Source organism: Dreissena polymorpha, chromosome 4 (genome assembly GCF_020536995.1).
Source record: "Dreissena polymorpha isolate Duluth1 chromosome 4, UMN_Dpol_1.0, whole genome shotgun sequence".
Taxonomy (NCBI): domain Eukaryota; kingdom Metazoa; phylum Mollusca; class Bivalvia; order Myida; family Dreissenidae; genus Dreissena; species Dreissena polymorpha.
The window spans coordinates 53,143,898-53,160,739 of NC_068358.1; the positions used below are offsets into that span (position 1 = coordinate 53,143,898).

The 16,842-nt window shown below is 35.2% G+C and overlaps 1 protein-coding gene across 5 annotated transcripts in view; it reads left to right on the forward strand.

Annotated features, from left to right (window-relative positions):
- Positions 1–8,964, forward strand: part of LOC127876090 (histidine--tRNA ligase-like) — a 36,270-nt gene extending 27,306 nt beyond the window's left edge. For all 5 annotated transcript variants that reach the window (XM_052421009.1, XM_052421007.1, XM_052421010.1 and 2 more), the window contains 6 exons: positions 10–137; positions 437–509; positions 2,909–3,099; positions 5,918–6,034; positions 7,917–8,063; positions 8,663–8,964. In XM_052421009.1, the coding sequence (XP_052276969.1) occupies positions 10–137; positions 437–509; positions 2,909–3,099; positions 5,918–6,034; positions 7,917–8,063; positions 8,663–8,731 (725 nt within the window). In that variant the 3' untranslated portion in view covers positions 8,732–8,964. The remainder of the gene's footprint in view (positions 1–9; positions 138–436; positions 510–2,908; positions 3,100–5,917; positions 6,035–7,916; positions 8,064–8,662) is intronic.
- Positions 8,965–16,842: the final 7,878 nt, after the last annotated feature.

The window sequence follows — 16,842 nt, forward strand, 5'->3', positions numbered from 1 at the left end:
CATGTTCAGGAGGTCTGGATGTGATTGAGGAGCTGTTGAAGGATGCCAGCCTGGCCACTCAGAAGGAGGCAGTGGAGGGACTGCAGGAAATGAAGCTGCTGCTGCAGTATTGTGAAATGTACAAAATAGCAGACAAGGTAGCCAGTGGTCAAATACTTAGGCATTCCTGATGATCATTTATTATAATGCATGATTTTAGGGGATATCCATGTACAATTCAGGTCACACTCCTTTAAAACATAGTAAACAACATATGCATTCAAAACAGTCAACAATTTGTATAACAAGATTTTAAAAAAAAGCCTAAAACCAAGTCTTTCCTGGTTGCATGTTCCATTATCTGTCATATAACTTTATTTCGAAATTTATAACAGTAAAGAAGAATCAGTATGTGTAATTTGGCCTTGTTACAATACCATCTCATGTTTCCTCCCAGGTGGTGTTTGACTTGAGTCTGGCCCGAGGTCTGGACTACTACACAGGGGTGATTTATGAAGCCTGCTTGCAAGGTAAGTCAGATTTGAAGGGTTTGTCATAATGGCTCTGACAGAACTTGCCGGTTAACAGGGGTAAATAACAGTAAGTAATACACAGAAACGAGTCACATCAGTAAAATAAATGCTTCTACCTCTGTAAACATTTAAGAAACTTAGTCAGACAATAATGGATTTTATCCTATTACCATATGAAAATCGATAGTATAACAACGATCGTATAAACTTTATCTTTATACTATCGCTATTTTTATGCCCTCGGTAAGGTGGCATATAGCAGTTGAACTGTCCGTCAGTCAGTATGTCAGTCTGTCCGTCCGTCCGAAAAAATCTTTAACATCGGTCATAACTTTTTAAATATTGAAGATAGCACCTTGATATTTGGCATGCATGTGTATCTCATGGAGCTGCACATTTTGAGTGGTAAAATTTCAAGGTGAACATCATCCTTCAAGGTCTAGAGTCGAAAAAACAAAGTCAAGGGAAGTAATAAGCTTTAAATGGACATAGTTATCTGACCTGCCAACGTATATATTTTTGTTAAATAAATCAAAGCGGCGCAATAGGCAGCATTGTGTTTCTGATAAACACATTGTGGTAAAAGGTCAAGGTCATCCTTAACCGTCTACGGTAAAAAATACAGATTTAAGGGAAGTAATAAGCTGTAAAAAGGGAGAAAATTATTCAATATTGAACATAGCCACTTTATATATTTGGCATGCATGTGTATCTCATGGAGCTGCACATTTTGAATGTTGAATCTACAGTCACGGTAGTGGCTTTTAATTATTTGCTACTAAAAATAGAGATTTGTTACAGACAATTATTTTCAAGGGAAGTAATTTGTATAATTATAAATCTCATATTATATATTTCCTTACCAAGAATTGAAGTTCTTTTCACAGTTACTGTACAGACTTATTATTTTGATTATTTATAACCCAAATGATTGATTTTTCAAAGTTTTTTTTTAAATGATATAATAATAATTTCTTTGATGTTCATTACATACCTGTGGACTTATGTCCATAGATACATGATCAACTCTGGCTATGATCTCTTTTAAACTACAGGCCTTGGTTGTCGGTGATGTCTGACATGGTCATAATTTACTGTGAGACACCCCCACCCCCCCCCCTCCCCCAGTTTGATTGGACAAAATTTAAGGGAAGTAATAACCTTTAAAGGGAGATGATTTCTATACCAAATGATAAATAGAAATTGTATTTCAATGAGGCGCAGTAGGGGGCATTGTTTTTCTGACAAACACATCTTTTGTTAGACCATGGTTTTCTGATCTCTATATTAAGAACACTATATGTTTCAATGTGACGTCATAGCAAATGATGACATTGAAGTAAACAAACACTTTGGAGTCAACATGGAAAACCAGCGCTGTTTCTTTGAATGTTAAAGTATTTTTACTCTTTTTGAACGATAAACGACCACAAAATAATAGGATAAATAGAATATTATGTGAGTGTCGGATAGAGATCAAGTTTATCATGCTCGGCTCGAAACTTTGTAGCGCTCTGCAAGCCTCGCACTACATGTTTCTCAGCCTCGCATGATAAACTTGATCTCTATCCGACACTCACATAATATTCTCTATATATCATAGCCTGCCTTGTTTTTCAATAACTGTTGTTTTCACTTTGATGGTTTCCAATGGATTTTAGTTTGCATTGTCTAATCTGTGGATAATAAGAGGGATAGAGCAGACAATATTTGAGCAAATACATTTGTTCTATTTATTCTGTCTGAAAGTGATTGTTTCATGGAACTAATTTTGTCAAGATAATATAGGTATGTCAGCGTTTTTATTCAATACAATTTTATTTTATTTACTTGGTTTGTACCTGATAACATTTAAGTCATGTTTTACAATAAAGAAGCAAATATTGATCTAAGTAGGTGCTCCATATACTGATAAACAACTAAGATGTGCTTTTCTGGGAAATATGTAAGTCGATGAAAATTAAAGACCAGCGTTGTTTGAGTGACGTACTTGTAAAAAAAGTTCCAATTTCAAGAATGCAATCAAACAAGGCCAGGCTTTTCCCAGAAATTTGTGATCAAATTAAATGACCTCTCTGATATGGCAGAAAAACAGCAAAAATAAGGTATATAATGAGGGTGTTGGAAAAACTTGGCATAATGCATGTGCTCAATGAGTTGTCCTAGATTAGCCTGTGTTGTCCACACAGGCTAATCAGGGACAACACTTGCTGTTTTTATATTGAATGTTTTATTTAAAGGAAGTCTCTCATCAACAAAAATGCAGTTATGCGGTGTCATCCCAGATGAGCCTGTGCAGACTGCACCGACTCATATGGGGCAACACTATACGCACATATATAAGCTCAATTTTCACAGGCTCAAATAAACAATAATTCAGTTGTTCCCTGGTTCAGGTTACACCCATCAGCCGACCAGCCCTGCTAGCGGTCAGGAGGAGGAGTCTGTTACCGTGGGCAGTGTTGCTGGGGGCGGTCGCTATGACAATCTTGTTGGCATGTTTGACGCCAAGGGCAAGAAGGTCCCCTGTGTAGGCGTCAGCATTGGAATTGAGCGAATATTTGCCATCATGGAGCATAAGGCTTTGGTAAGCATTGAAATTAAGCGCATATTTGCAATAACGAAGCATAAGGGTTTGATAAGCATCAGAGTTGAGCATATATTTGCATTAATGAAGCATAAGGCTTTAAAAATCACTGATAAAAATGTGGCATTTGTGGTGTTTATAGTTGTGTATACAAATATTTAGGTCAGGTACTGTTTACAGTCTTTAAATGTTAAGTTATACTCCTTTGGCACACTTATTAACCATTATATGCTGTAGTAGTGTTTTATCTAGAATGTGAAAGAGGCATGGCTTGACTGAAAAATGTTTTTTTTCCCCCTTTGAGTCTGACAAAAAAGTCATGTTGTTTATTAGAATTATGACTTCGAATAATGTTCAGATTTTGTATGGCCCCGGATCGAAAGATCGGGGGTATATTGTTTTTGGCTTCTATGTCTGTCTGTCTGTCTGTCTGTCTGTCATTGTGTCAGTCAGTCATTGTGGTAGTCACAAAACTTTAACCTTGGTTAAACTTTTTTAACTTGTGCAATATTGAAGATAGCAACTTCATATTTGGCATGCACGTGAATCTCATGGAGCTGCACATTTTGAGTGGTGAAAAATATAGGTCAAGGTCATCCTTCAAGGTCAAAGGTCAAATATCATTGTTTTTTTCTTTCTAAAACTTTAACCTTCATTAAAGTTTGGTCATAACTTTGTTAATATTGAACATATCAACTTGATATTTGGCATGCTTGTGTATATCATAAAGCTGCACGTTCTTAGTGGTAAAAGATAAAGGTCATCCTTCAAGGTCAAAGGACATATTTATGGCTTCAAAGTGGCGCAAAAGGGGGCATTGTGTTTCAGAGAAACTCATCTCTTGTTTAGATTAGGAACACTAAAAAATCCATAAAAAATGTGTATCCGAACATTTATGTTAGAATTAATTGCTACTTTATCAAATCCACTCATACTTGAGAGAAATAGTTTTAACAAGAAACGGCGAGGCAGAGGCCGACGCGTATCCCCATGCCGCATGTTTGACCCAGGGGCGCCCCAGGGTTGGTAATGGGGCCATGCATAGTTGAGATTGACCGTATTGTCATAAGAGAAGTTCAGTATCAATTAGAAATGAATCAGTGTAGAAATGAAGAAGTTATAGAAAAAGGCAATTTTGGGTGTGTGTGGCCTATGTGGGTGGAGCGCCTCAGGGTTGGTAATGGGGCCATACATAGTTGAGATTGACCCATTTGTCATAAGAGAAGTTCAGTATCAATTAGAAGTAAATTGGTGTAGAAATGAAGAAATTATAGTAAAAGCCAATTCTGGGTGGGTGTGGCCTAAGAGGGTGGGGCGCCCCAGGGTTGGTTATGGGGCCATGCATAGTTGAGATTGACCGTATTGTCATAAGAGAAGTTCAGTATCAATTAGAAGTGAATTGGTGTAGAAATGAAGAAATTATAGTAAAAGGCAATTCTGGGTGGGTGTGGCCTATGTGGGTGGGGCGCCCCAGGGTTAGTAATGGGGCCATGCATAGTTGAGATTGACCGTATTGTCATAAGAGAAGTTCAGTATCAATTAGAAGTGAATCGGTATAGGAATGAAGAAATTATAGTAAAAGGCAATTTTGGGTGGGTGTGGCCTATGTTGGCGGGGCGCCCCAGGGTTGGTAATGGGGCCATGCATAGTTGAGATTAACCGTATTGTCATAAGAGAAGTTCAGTATCAATTTGAAGTGAATCGGTGTAGAAATGAAGAAATTATAGTAAAAGGCAATTCTGGGTGGGTGTGGTCTATGTGGGCGGGGCGCCCCAGGGTTGGTAATGGGGCCATGCATAGTTGAGATTGACCGTATTGTCATAAGAGAGGTTCAGTATCAATTTGAAGTGAATCGGTGTAGCAATGTAGAAATTATAGTAAAAGGCAATTTTGGGTGGTCATGGTCTATGTGGGCGGGGCGCCCCAGGGTTGGTAATGGGGCCATGCATAGTTTAGGTTGACTGTATTGTCATAAGAGATGTTCAGTATCAATTTGAAGTAAATCGGTGCAGAAATGAAGAATTTAATATGAAATAACATAAAAAATGAGTAAAAATCTCTGACTCGACCCCACCCCAACCCCCATAACTTTTGACCCAGGGGTCAGATCAAAATTCCAAATAGTGCAGGGTCACACATATGCTCATAGCTACCATGTGTGTAAGTTTCAAGGTTCTAGTGCTTATAGTGTAGGAGGAGATAGTGGCCAGGCGGACGGACGGACAGACGGCGTATATAACCACAATATCCGCACGCTTTTTGAAAAGCGTGGGGATAAAAATGAATTTGTTTCAATGAATGTGTTCAAACCTCCAACCATCTTGATAAATGTTCTTCCCTTTGTAAAACAAATCTGTTTTCATTTGTTATCGCACCTTCATCAGTTATCCGCTTGGTATATGATGCATTTTCAAATTGAAAGTTCCCAGTCACGGCCTGTAAGGACAATAATATCAAATAATACAATATGAATGACTCATGGCTCTCATTACCTTTTTGGCAGACCAAAAAAACTGAGCCCTGATAACTTAGATAAAACACTAGTTATGTTTTATATAGTCACGCCTGCTTAGTTTAAGGGCAAACACTACTTAGAGCATTGAAATAGTGGACAATCTTATGGTGGGGTATTTCTGGTTGAATCAGATACTTAAGTATGTTGAAAGGTTTATAATAATTTATTTTTTATCTTTTTCATAAAAAACATACAGATTGAAAAGTATTTGACTAGATCACATAAGGATACTTAAAGAAACACTAGTAATTTGACATTCATATGTGAGAAATGTATGCATTTTGACCTATTTGATGTTACCAGGCAACAAACTTGAAGATTCGAACCACAGAAACAGAGGTTTATGTTGTGTCTGCTCAGAAAAATCTGGTAGAGCACCGTCTGCGTCTCTGTCAGGAACTCTGGGATGCAGACATCAAGGTGAGACTTGGTGCTTTTTTGACAATTTGATTAATGCCTTTCATAAATGAAGTAGAAGTATTTAGATTTAACCAAGTGATTTTAAATTAGCTCAACTGTATTGCATACATGCCAGACGTCCCGATCTCGGCGGGACAGTCCCGATTTTGGGCCCTTTGTCCCGGTGTCCCGATATGAGACGATTTGTCCCGACATTCGTAAATGACGATGTAAGGTCTATAGGTTCCCAATAAAATTCGCTATTTCGCTAACACTTACCACCGCTAATCCCTATATTGCCCCCAATTAACAATCCGATTCTACTTCTCGTGTGCACCAGTGTTGTTTATGACACCTTATCAGCGATTTATCGGCTAATTATTGATTTTATCAGGCATTCACACCATGGTGGTCTTCAAGATAGTGGTCGCTTATTGCTATCGATAGTTGTATTATACATGTAGTGAAATAAATGTTGAAAATGTGTTTGTTTTTGTCTTTGTTTGAAACGGTTTACAAAACAATTGTTTTGTAAAATTAACTCTACGTCATTAATGAGTCTTTTACATTCAATGTTTAGTTCCAAAATAGCGGGAATGGTATTGTTGTCGTAATGTTCCCGATTTTGTACTCTAAAAAGATGAATATTATCTTCGTTGTGTGCTATTGTCTTATTTAATAAAACTGTTGTTGCTATGTTTTAGATTTTATGCTTCATATCAGATGTTTTATGTCTTGAAATAAGTATCAAGAGTTTTTGTTAGTACTATACTGACTACAGTAAAGGTGGAATGATAGATCGTTTTAGGTGTCCTTACAATTTTTTATGGAATGTCCCGCTTTGGACCTAAAAAATTCTGGCATGTAAGCTGTATTGAAATTTCTTGGCTTAAAGAGATACTTTTGAGTCCACCTCCTGGGAAGAACCAGTTCTTAGTGACTTTGGAAATATCTTGTCAACCTTCATAGATTAACCCAGGGCCTCCAGGCTTTAATGATGTGTCCTGTATCATAAGTTCTTAATATATTCTGTTATAATCGATGCAATTGTTTTTATTAAAAAATATGTGCTTTAATTGTCAAAGGGCTGCATGTAATGTACCATATAACACACCTCGCTAAGTTCTATTCACTCATGTAAATGTTATACTGTAAACACATTTAACTTGACCACTGATGTTATTAATTTACGTTTTTTGGCCAAGTGAAAATTTCTTATTGCATTCCCAGATAGTATAGAGAATCAAAAAAAATTTGCTTATTTTGCGTTAAGCATTTTCTTTAATATACACGGAATGGTTAACTTCAACTTTTAAAGCAAGTGAGGTACTCCAAATTGCCCCTAACTTATTTATTTTCTTTAGAGTTACCTCCCCTAGCTCTTGTAATGTTGACTTAACAAAAAAATTGGTTTAAAAGTTAACAATGAAGGAAACATGAAACCCAATCATATTTCTGAATCTTCCAGAAGATACTGTATATAAATTTGTGACAAATTGAATTTCGCATAAAAGAGGATCTAGATGCACAGAACAAATGGATTAATTATGACATTACAATGATTAACAAAAGCAAATAGTGCAGAATGCAAGAGATTTACTTAAAATCCTGTTACAAATGATAGTTGGTAAACAGGAGTATTATATCTTTTCTACTGGTTACTATTAATTGTAACAAAAGCATTCTTCTTCATTATTTCATCGACTTTCATTATCATTTTCCATCATTAATGATTTCATATTTTTATCATGGCTGGAGCCATATCTTATTTAAAACTTTCATCATTTCATTGTATTTCATCTTTTTCATGTAGATGTAGCAATATTTTATTTAAAAAATCTGGTAGCAGAAGGCATATTGTATTACGTGTCATCATTTCATATGATTTCATTCTCTCCCGTAGACGGAGCAGTCGTACAAGAAAAACCCCAAGCCCCTGGACCAGTTCCAGTACTGTGAAAGCAATGGGATCCCTCTGTCTGTAATCATTGGCCAGTCGGAGATAGAGAACAATGAAGTCACACTGAAAAATACCCTCACCCGCGTAGAGGTATGGACTAGCTGCTAGGACATGTATTCATAGTTCCTTTATAAAGAATGCATAAAATAGAGTAACCTTGTCTTAACTAACCTTCTCTAGGAAAACGGGGCTTAATGTGTATAAAGTGTCATACGAGAATAGCCTTTAAAGTCCACACAGGCTAATCAGGGACAACACTTTCCACTTAACCTGGATTTTTACTTAGAAGAGACTACCTTTTAACGAAAAATATTATTAAAGTGGGAAGTGTCTCCACTTAAATCTGGGACATCACTTTAAGCATACGCATTAAGCCCAGTTTTCCTAGAGCGTGACTCAATTATGTTACGTATGGCTAATACATAAGGTTATTACACATATAAAGGCATCATCAAGTCTCACAAATGCCAAATGGTACTAAGTGCTGCTAAAAAGTGGCATAAGAATACAGAATAAGTCGCATGTCATTTATTCTAATTATTTTCTAAAACGAGCAATTTGACATATTCTAACACTTAATAGTGAGGTTAAAGGTATTGTCTTTTCACTTGCCATGTAACATTTGAACACAAATAATAGTAAGTTTCATAAACAAGGTACACCTTGCTTGTTATACTTTCATATTTCAGAGAAAGGTCTCGAGAGATGCGTTAGTACAAGAAATCAAGAAAGAGCTGGCCCAACTCAAGTCACAGTAAGAAGTGGAGGGCCAATAATCAACAGGGCCTATAAGAATCTAGACAGAATCAGCAAAACTTAATCTTTAAGACTCTTTTTTTATTGTTAAAATGGCATTTTGTGTGTCATTTGAGATACCTTAGATGTATGTTGGATGTAATATGTGTCTGTAGAATTTTTCTCTACAGATGTGATCTGATGAGTATATTGTGAATTCTTCTTCTTAAACTGCAATAAATGTCTTGAAAAGAAACCTTTTTCTTTTGAATTATGGGTGTTACATCTTTGTGGTTGAGCTTTTTCGAACTGTGTTAAGTATAGGCAAATGTGGAGATTTGTTTCAATTTTCTGAGTGCTATGGCTGGAAATTTGTCCTAGCCTCGAAAATTAAGTCTCCATAAAGGTGGTCTGTAATTTGTTGATTGATTGGATGCAATAATTCAAATTGTACCTGAAAGTCATACATAAAACAGTATACACTTATTTCATGGATGCGCGGTGAACAGTCAAAACTGTTTCCCAAGGTATCAGGGATGACTTTGGTACTGTTGCCCGAGGCCGATAGGCCGAGGGCAACAGTTCCAAATGTCAGCCCTGATACCGAGGGACAACAGTTTTGACTGTTCACCAAGCATCCATGAAATAAGTGTTTTATTACCTGATCAAATTTCCAACATAGAAATAACAGCAAACTAAATTTTTATTTACACACAACAGTAATCGATAAAATAAATAATTTTGACTGTTTTACTGTAAAATGACGTCATATTTTCGGCGAAATGACGTCATTATTCCAGCAGGCAACAGTTCAAACTGTTGACCGGTCAACAGTTCGATATTCACCGGTAACAGTTTAAAACATTGCAAATTTCTTTTTCTATGAGGAAATAGCAAAAAATAATAAATTATCATTTATATAAGACATCAGGTAATAATACTTACTGTTATTTTCATGCCTATATTTGTGCATCCATCCGTTCAAACATCCTGCAGCTTGTGTTTTAACTACCCGAAACTAATAGGTGGATCTCACTCAAACTTGCACATTTTTATGACCTTTATATATAAATGACTGTGAAGAAAGAATTTTTTACATGACTTGTTTTGGCAGAATTATGGCTGTTGTATTCTGTGTTTTTAACTCCTCTTTTACCTCGGGCTAAAATGTTCACAATTGAATTACTGTATTGGGTACATGATCATAAAGAAACGAACTTTGGTTGCAACCAGTTTTGACTGAATTAGGGCCCTTGGTCTTTTTGGTCACTGTAGAATAATTTATGTATTTGTCTGCGTCCAAACATGTGTTGTTGGGACATCAGTGTGACATGTTTCAAGTTATTGCTTCATGTTTGGCTCCACTTTTGGAAGAAAAATGAGAGAGGTACTACTCGCCCCGGCGTCGGCGTTGGTTTAAGTTTTTTATAAAGTCAAATAACTTTAACACTATCAAAGATAATTAACTCAAACTTGGAATACTTCTTTATGGCAACAAGACAAGTGTGTAGTTCAAGATGCATAACTTAGTCAGCATTATATTATTTTTAGAGTTATGCCCCTTTTTAACTTAGAAGTTCAATAATTTGAGTACTATCAAAGATAATCAATTCAGACTTGGACTTCTTCCTTATGGAGACAAGACACTAGTTTAGGTCTAGCTGGATAACTCTGTCAACAATGTTTTTAAAGTTATGCCCCTTTTTAACTTAGAAGATTTCTTTAAATTTCTAAATCTTGAACACTATCCAAGATATTTAACTCAATCTTGGTTACTTCTTTATGGCAACAAGACAATCGTGTAGGTCAAGGTGCATAACTCTTTATTTTTAAATTATGAGCTTATACAAATGCATCACCTGAGCAGCATCTGGGTTGGTGTTCACTTTAGTTTTGTGTTTAGGTCCACTTTTTTCATTAAGTATCAAAACTATTGCATTCAAACTTGCAACGCTTACTTACTATTATAAGGGGACTGTGCAGGCAAAGTAAAATAACTCTGGCTGGCATTTTGACAGAATTATGTTCCCTTTTTATACTTTGAAAATTTGGTTAAGTTTTGTGTTTAGCTCCACTTTATTCCTAAAGTATTAAAGCTATTGCATTCATAAGTGCACACTAACTTACATAAGGGGACTGTGCAGGCAAAGGTATGTAACTCTGACTGGCATTTTGACAGAATTATGGCCCCTTTTATACTTGGAAAATTGAAATTTTGTTTCAGTTTTGTGTTTTGGTCCACTTTACTCCTAAAGTATCATAGCTATTGCTTTCAGACTTGCTAACTCGTAAAATATCATAAAGGGACTGTACAGGACAAGTTGATTTTACCTAACTTTATTTTTTATTTACTGTCACAAATGCAAATGATGTCTTTCTTGTTACTCTTTTTGCTTCAATATCAAGCATTTATTACTCTATCAAGACTGTGCAAAGTCGAGCATGCTGTCCTACAGACACCTCTTGTTGTTTGTATAACTTTTAGCTCACCTGTCACAAAGTGACATGGTGAGCTTATATGACTGTGTGATGTCCAGTGCCCACATGAGCGTGCGTGCGTGTGCTTGTGTCCTTCAACAATTTGTTTGTGTAGACAGTAGAGGTCACAGTTTTCATCCAATCTATGAAATTTGGTCACAATGTTTATCTTGATGAAATCTGGGTTGGGATTGTATTTGGATCATCTGAGGTCAAAAACTAGGTCACTAGGTCAAATAATAGAAAAACCGTGTGTAGACAATAGAGGTCACAGTTTTCATCCAATTTTTATAAAATTTGATCAGTATGCTTATCTTGATGAAATCTGGGTTCAGATTGTATTTTGATCACCTGGGGTCAAAAACTAGGTCACTAGGTCAAATAATAGAAAAACCTTGTGTAGACAATATAGGTCACAGTTTCATCTAATCTTTATGAAATTTGGTCAGAATGTTTATCTTGATGAAATCTGGGTTGGGATTGTATTTTGTTAGTAAGGTGAGCGATTCAGGTCCATCATTGCCCTCTTGGTTATGTATCTAGGTACGACATAAAAATTGTGAGCACAATAGCCTGGCAGTGCCTTGTATTAAAAAAACACAACAACATTCATTTTAAAATAAAAATACAACATTATAGATGATGTCATAGTAATATTTCAATGTTTTAAGTTGATTATTCACCAAGTAGACTGAGCTACACTTATCACTCAAACCTTCGTGTCCATGTTATTCCGTGGTTAAGGTCTTTATGAAATTTGGTCAGAATGTTTATCTTGATAAAATATGGGTTGGGATTGTATTTTGTTAGTCAGGTGAGCGATTCAGGGCCATCATGGCCCTCTTGGTTATGTATCTAGGGACGACATTAAAATTGTGAGCACAAGAGCCCGGCAGTGCCTTGTATTAAAAAAATACAACATTCATTTTAAAATAAAAATACAACATTATAGATGATGTCATAGTAATATTTCAATGTTTTAAGCTCGATTATTCACCAAGTAGACTGAGCTACACTAATCACTCAAACCTTCGTGTCCATGTTATTCCGTGGTTAAGGTATACATGCAACGTCTCTATTTCACTGTTTCTACTACGTCTCTATTTCACTGTTTCTACTACGTCTCTATTTCACTGTTTCTACTACAGGTATTCAACTGACTCTTGACATTGCCTAAGTTCCATAACTCTAAACTGAAGAGTTTAGGCTTCTGAACTTTTGCGCTCTAAAACTTCAGTTAGAGATGGAGACATTTTGCTGAAATTCCGGGTTTAGGACCGTAACGTCTAGAAAATGTACATCAACTGTCAAATAAGAATAATATTCAGCACGCTGTCTTGGGACAGCTTTCGTTTTACTTTCAGTATGTGTGCTTATATATAAAACACCATTTAAAACCACGGTATATTGCGTTCTTCAAAATGTTATAAACAGAAACAATTTGACTGACTGTAGAATCAAGTTGAATGTATAAAATAAACACAATATCGCAATACAATTAGTGTAGAGGCAGATAGTATCGTTACTTTACACACGCATTGCTATCAATAATTATTTGCATATTACAAAATTAAAGCGGAAAAGGTTAGCGTAAGTTTTCGTAGAAGCAGCAGCAGCAGTGGCTGTTAATGATTTATTAATGGGGCCTTTTCACAGATTTTGGCATGTATTGAAGTATATTTATACATGTAAACATTGCATCTAAAAAGCTCCAGTTAAAAACAATAATAAAATTAAAGAAATACAAAAATTAAACCTCATCTGGGCTCGAACCAATGACCCCTGCGGTAAAAGTCTAACGCATAGACCATTCGGCCATCCGTACTCATACAACGAGTGATGTATTTTATAGGGGCAATCCTCGTAATGTCACAAAATATAACGACAACAACAGAACTCAATTTTTTTCAATCGTTTCGCGTTGCAACGCTTTATAAATGTTAGGTTTTTAAATCGTAAAAAGATGCATATTATTGATATTTTAGAGCATGGTAAATGTTCAGTAATACTGTTTTCTCACAAATACCAAAACTACATCGATAATTTGCGAATCTGAATTTTTATTTTGTCGATATACCAACGCGTGAAAAGGCCCCTAAAACCCCTATAAATTTCTAACTGTCGCGTGCATGCAATTTGATTTTAAATCTATCAATGTTAAAAATCTTGGTTAACAGAGAATATACACGGGCAAAGTGCTTTTTTTACTTTGATTTAAGCTGATCACATGTCTCTGCTAAAATATAAATGCTCAATTTCCAAAGAAATAACATACAACTTATAAAAAAAAGAAAATTGTGTATGTGGGATTTTTGCATACACGGGTCGTACTTGTAATTTTGAAGGACCTTACATAATAAATAAGATTTTTTTCATTATTGTTATTACTCAATTGTCTTGAATTATATTATTTTATTATTTACAATCATATCCTCTACTAAATTTACAAACATTGTTAACAAAAAATGCTAAAAAATATGAGTTTATTGAGTTTGTTTATCCCCAGGGGTAATTTAATTTAGAAGAAAATTCAAATTATGGGTCATCATACAGAAAACATTTTTTGCATGGAAAGCCACCCTAAAAATTTGTAACAAGACCACATATGGTATGAAGTTTATGAAAATAATACTTTTTATGTGTTTTGGAATATTGCCCATTACAGTTGTACTACCTTAAAGCTCGTCATGCATAAGGAATATCCGATGCCATTATTTCTATTTAAATGCTATTGATTGAATGTGTTGCCTGTAAAATTGCAAAGTCTGAAGCCAGTGTCCTAAACATGATTTTGCTATTGAGACATGAGGTGTAAAGGTTATGAAAATTGTGTATGAAATAATATGCAAGAACAACCTTTTAACACTGTAAGAGCAAACGTTAAAAAATCGGAAATTCACAAGGGACTATTTGCATTGCTTCATTTCGGGCTACGTACAGCGTTCTGGACAATGAAGGTTACATAAAACGAACAATCAATATAATCTATGGGCCGTGCTCTGCGAAAAAGGGTTAAATGCATGTGCGTAAAGTGTCGTTTCAGTTTGGCCTGTGGATCGCACAGGCTAACCAGGGACGACACTTCGCTTTTATGATATTTTTCGTTTAAAGAAAGTCTCTTCTTAGAAAAAATATACGAAAGTGCCGTCCCTGATTAGCCTGTGCGGACTAGAACGACACTTAACGCAGATTAATTAACCCACATTTCATAGAGCGAGACACATATGCTATGATCATAGTGTTTAATGGGAACCTGTATGCGTTACGAGTTTAGATTTTTGGATTTCAATTTCATAATCTGCTTACAACAAATACCTTGACACGGACGAAGCAAATTATTATTATTTTTTTATTGTATTTTAATCTGCTCTTGACAAGTATATTGAGACGGATAAACAGTTTTCATGGTCAGTGTCAAAAGTCGATCTGATGGAACGAAGTCCAATCATCAAATATTTCTTGCGTAACGTTATGCGGCGGTAACACTGCATATTTTCATGTTTTAGCGAATGCAATCTTACAGAAACGGATTAATGTATTTATGAACGATTTTCATTAGCGTTATATTATATAATAATTTCATGATTCATTCAGTAACATAGAAACATTACTATTATATTTAGCTTACAAAAACGAAAACTGTTAAAAGTAATTTAATTGTTGCAATACACGCTTTATTGTAAATTTATTACTTTGCTAATTTCAAATAAACAGGAAACAGATCATACATACAGTTTTGTGCAAACAATATTGTTATCTTACCAACCGGTTAATTAACTATTGGGCAAATCAGAATGCTCCAAAGGAGAGCTTCTTTACATAAAAAGCGCTCTGCTGTTGTTTATATATATATATATATATATATATATATATATATATATATATATATATATATATATATATATATATATATATATATATATATGCATATATATATATATATATAAACGCATTGCATTAATGTTCGCATTAATTTATAGTTGTGGTTGCGGGGTAAAATGTATGAAAACTTATTTATAATTGCAAATTGATAATAATTTCCCAAGCACGTCTCTTTAAGTAAAGTGTGCAGACAGAAAAGATGTTCAGGAAGTTGTAATCATGTTTAGTGTTTGTCGTATATAAGATTGTTATTGAATGTACCTATCACGAATACACACGTTTTAATACGAATGGTGCGTATATTATACTATTCTGTTCAAAATAAAAATCTGTATACATTCAACTTGCATGTAAAAATGTCTTCATACGCGATTGCTAGTATTTTATGACAATGTTCAACATTTTGCTAATTTTGCCTGACAACTAATAAACCTATTAACCGTCAAGTAGATGAAAGGCTGTTTTGACGGAAGAAAATGTGGAGATATAAATAAGATCGCATTATTCACGGTTCATATATTAATAATAAAGACAACAATTTAAGACCAGGTGTCATGGTGTCCGAGCAATCTCTGGTAATCGAACAATTCTCATTGAAAGCGAAAATGGTTAACCCGATCTTTGTCTTGTAGAGTTTGCTTGGAGGTCACCATACCGGTCAGGGTGGGGTTCCTCCGGCTACTCCGGCTTACCACCACAACTCAAGACCACACTAAACTGAAAATCTTTTAATAACAACTAAAAGCAAATCAAATTGCAGACGTTATTCAAAACCAAATAATTTTCGTCAGTCAAGTAAGTTAATTACCGGTATGTATGCAAATCAAGCGCCTGTTACAGCTTAGGTTTAAAACTCATCTAAAATTTCATCGTTTTGACCCAACAAGAACATTAAAGAAAACACTGTCGATTTATCCAACAGGTTTAAATAATCGTTCATCTAATCTTCATTTACCACTTGTTTAACTGACATAACTGTTTCAAATTTTAAATACTCATGCTATTTGAACGCATACCTTGCAAGTGATGAATATTTTTTAATTATCAATGTTTAACCCATTTATGCCTAGCGTCTAGAAAAAAGGCATTGGCAAACAGCGTAGATCCAGATGAGACGCCGCATGATGCGGCGTCTCATATGGGTCTGCGTTGTTTGCTTAAAGGAATTTCTTTAAGAAATATTCTAAATATAGAAATAAATATACTAGACTTCCCTAATTTTATAAATAAATTGATCCAATTGATCACCCCCCCCCCCCCCCCCCCTATGATCGAATTGTTGTAAGCACGGTATACCTCGATCGATACAATCCCATACATCTTTATGTATTTGAATTGCAACATCCTTTTAATCAAGCTGCTCATTGAAATTCTTCAGCATTCAAACAGCGTTACCACAGCATTGAACGGACAAAAAATGGGAACACATACCGAACACAGAGGTGTTTTCAATCTGGGATTTGCGGCTTATACTATAATATCGGACGGATGTTATATGGACGGACATAATTGTTGTCGAAGCGTTTATAATGTTATAAATAACGGATTATTGAAGAAATAATTGAATATAACGTGGAGAGCTGTTTTTAATCGCATTATCCACAAATGGCAATAGTTTTCATAATAAGATTTCATTTGCAAAAGTATAAAATAAATGCACTTAGGCATTCTGTCTGTTAGGTAAAGGGTTTTCATATTACTGGAGGTAAAAGTGATTTCGAAGAAGAAAATGAGCTACAAACACGTTCACAGCAATTCAATGTTTCCATCTATC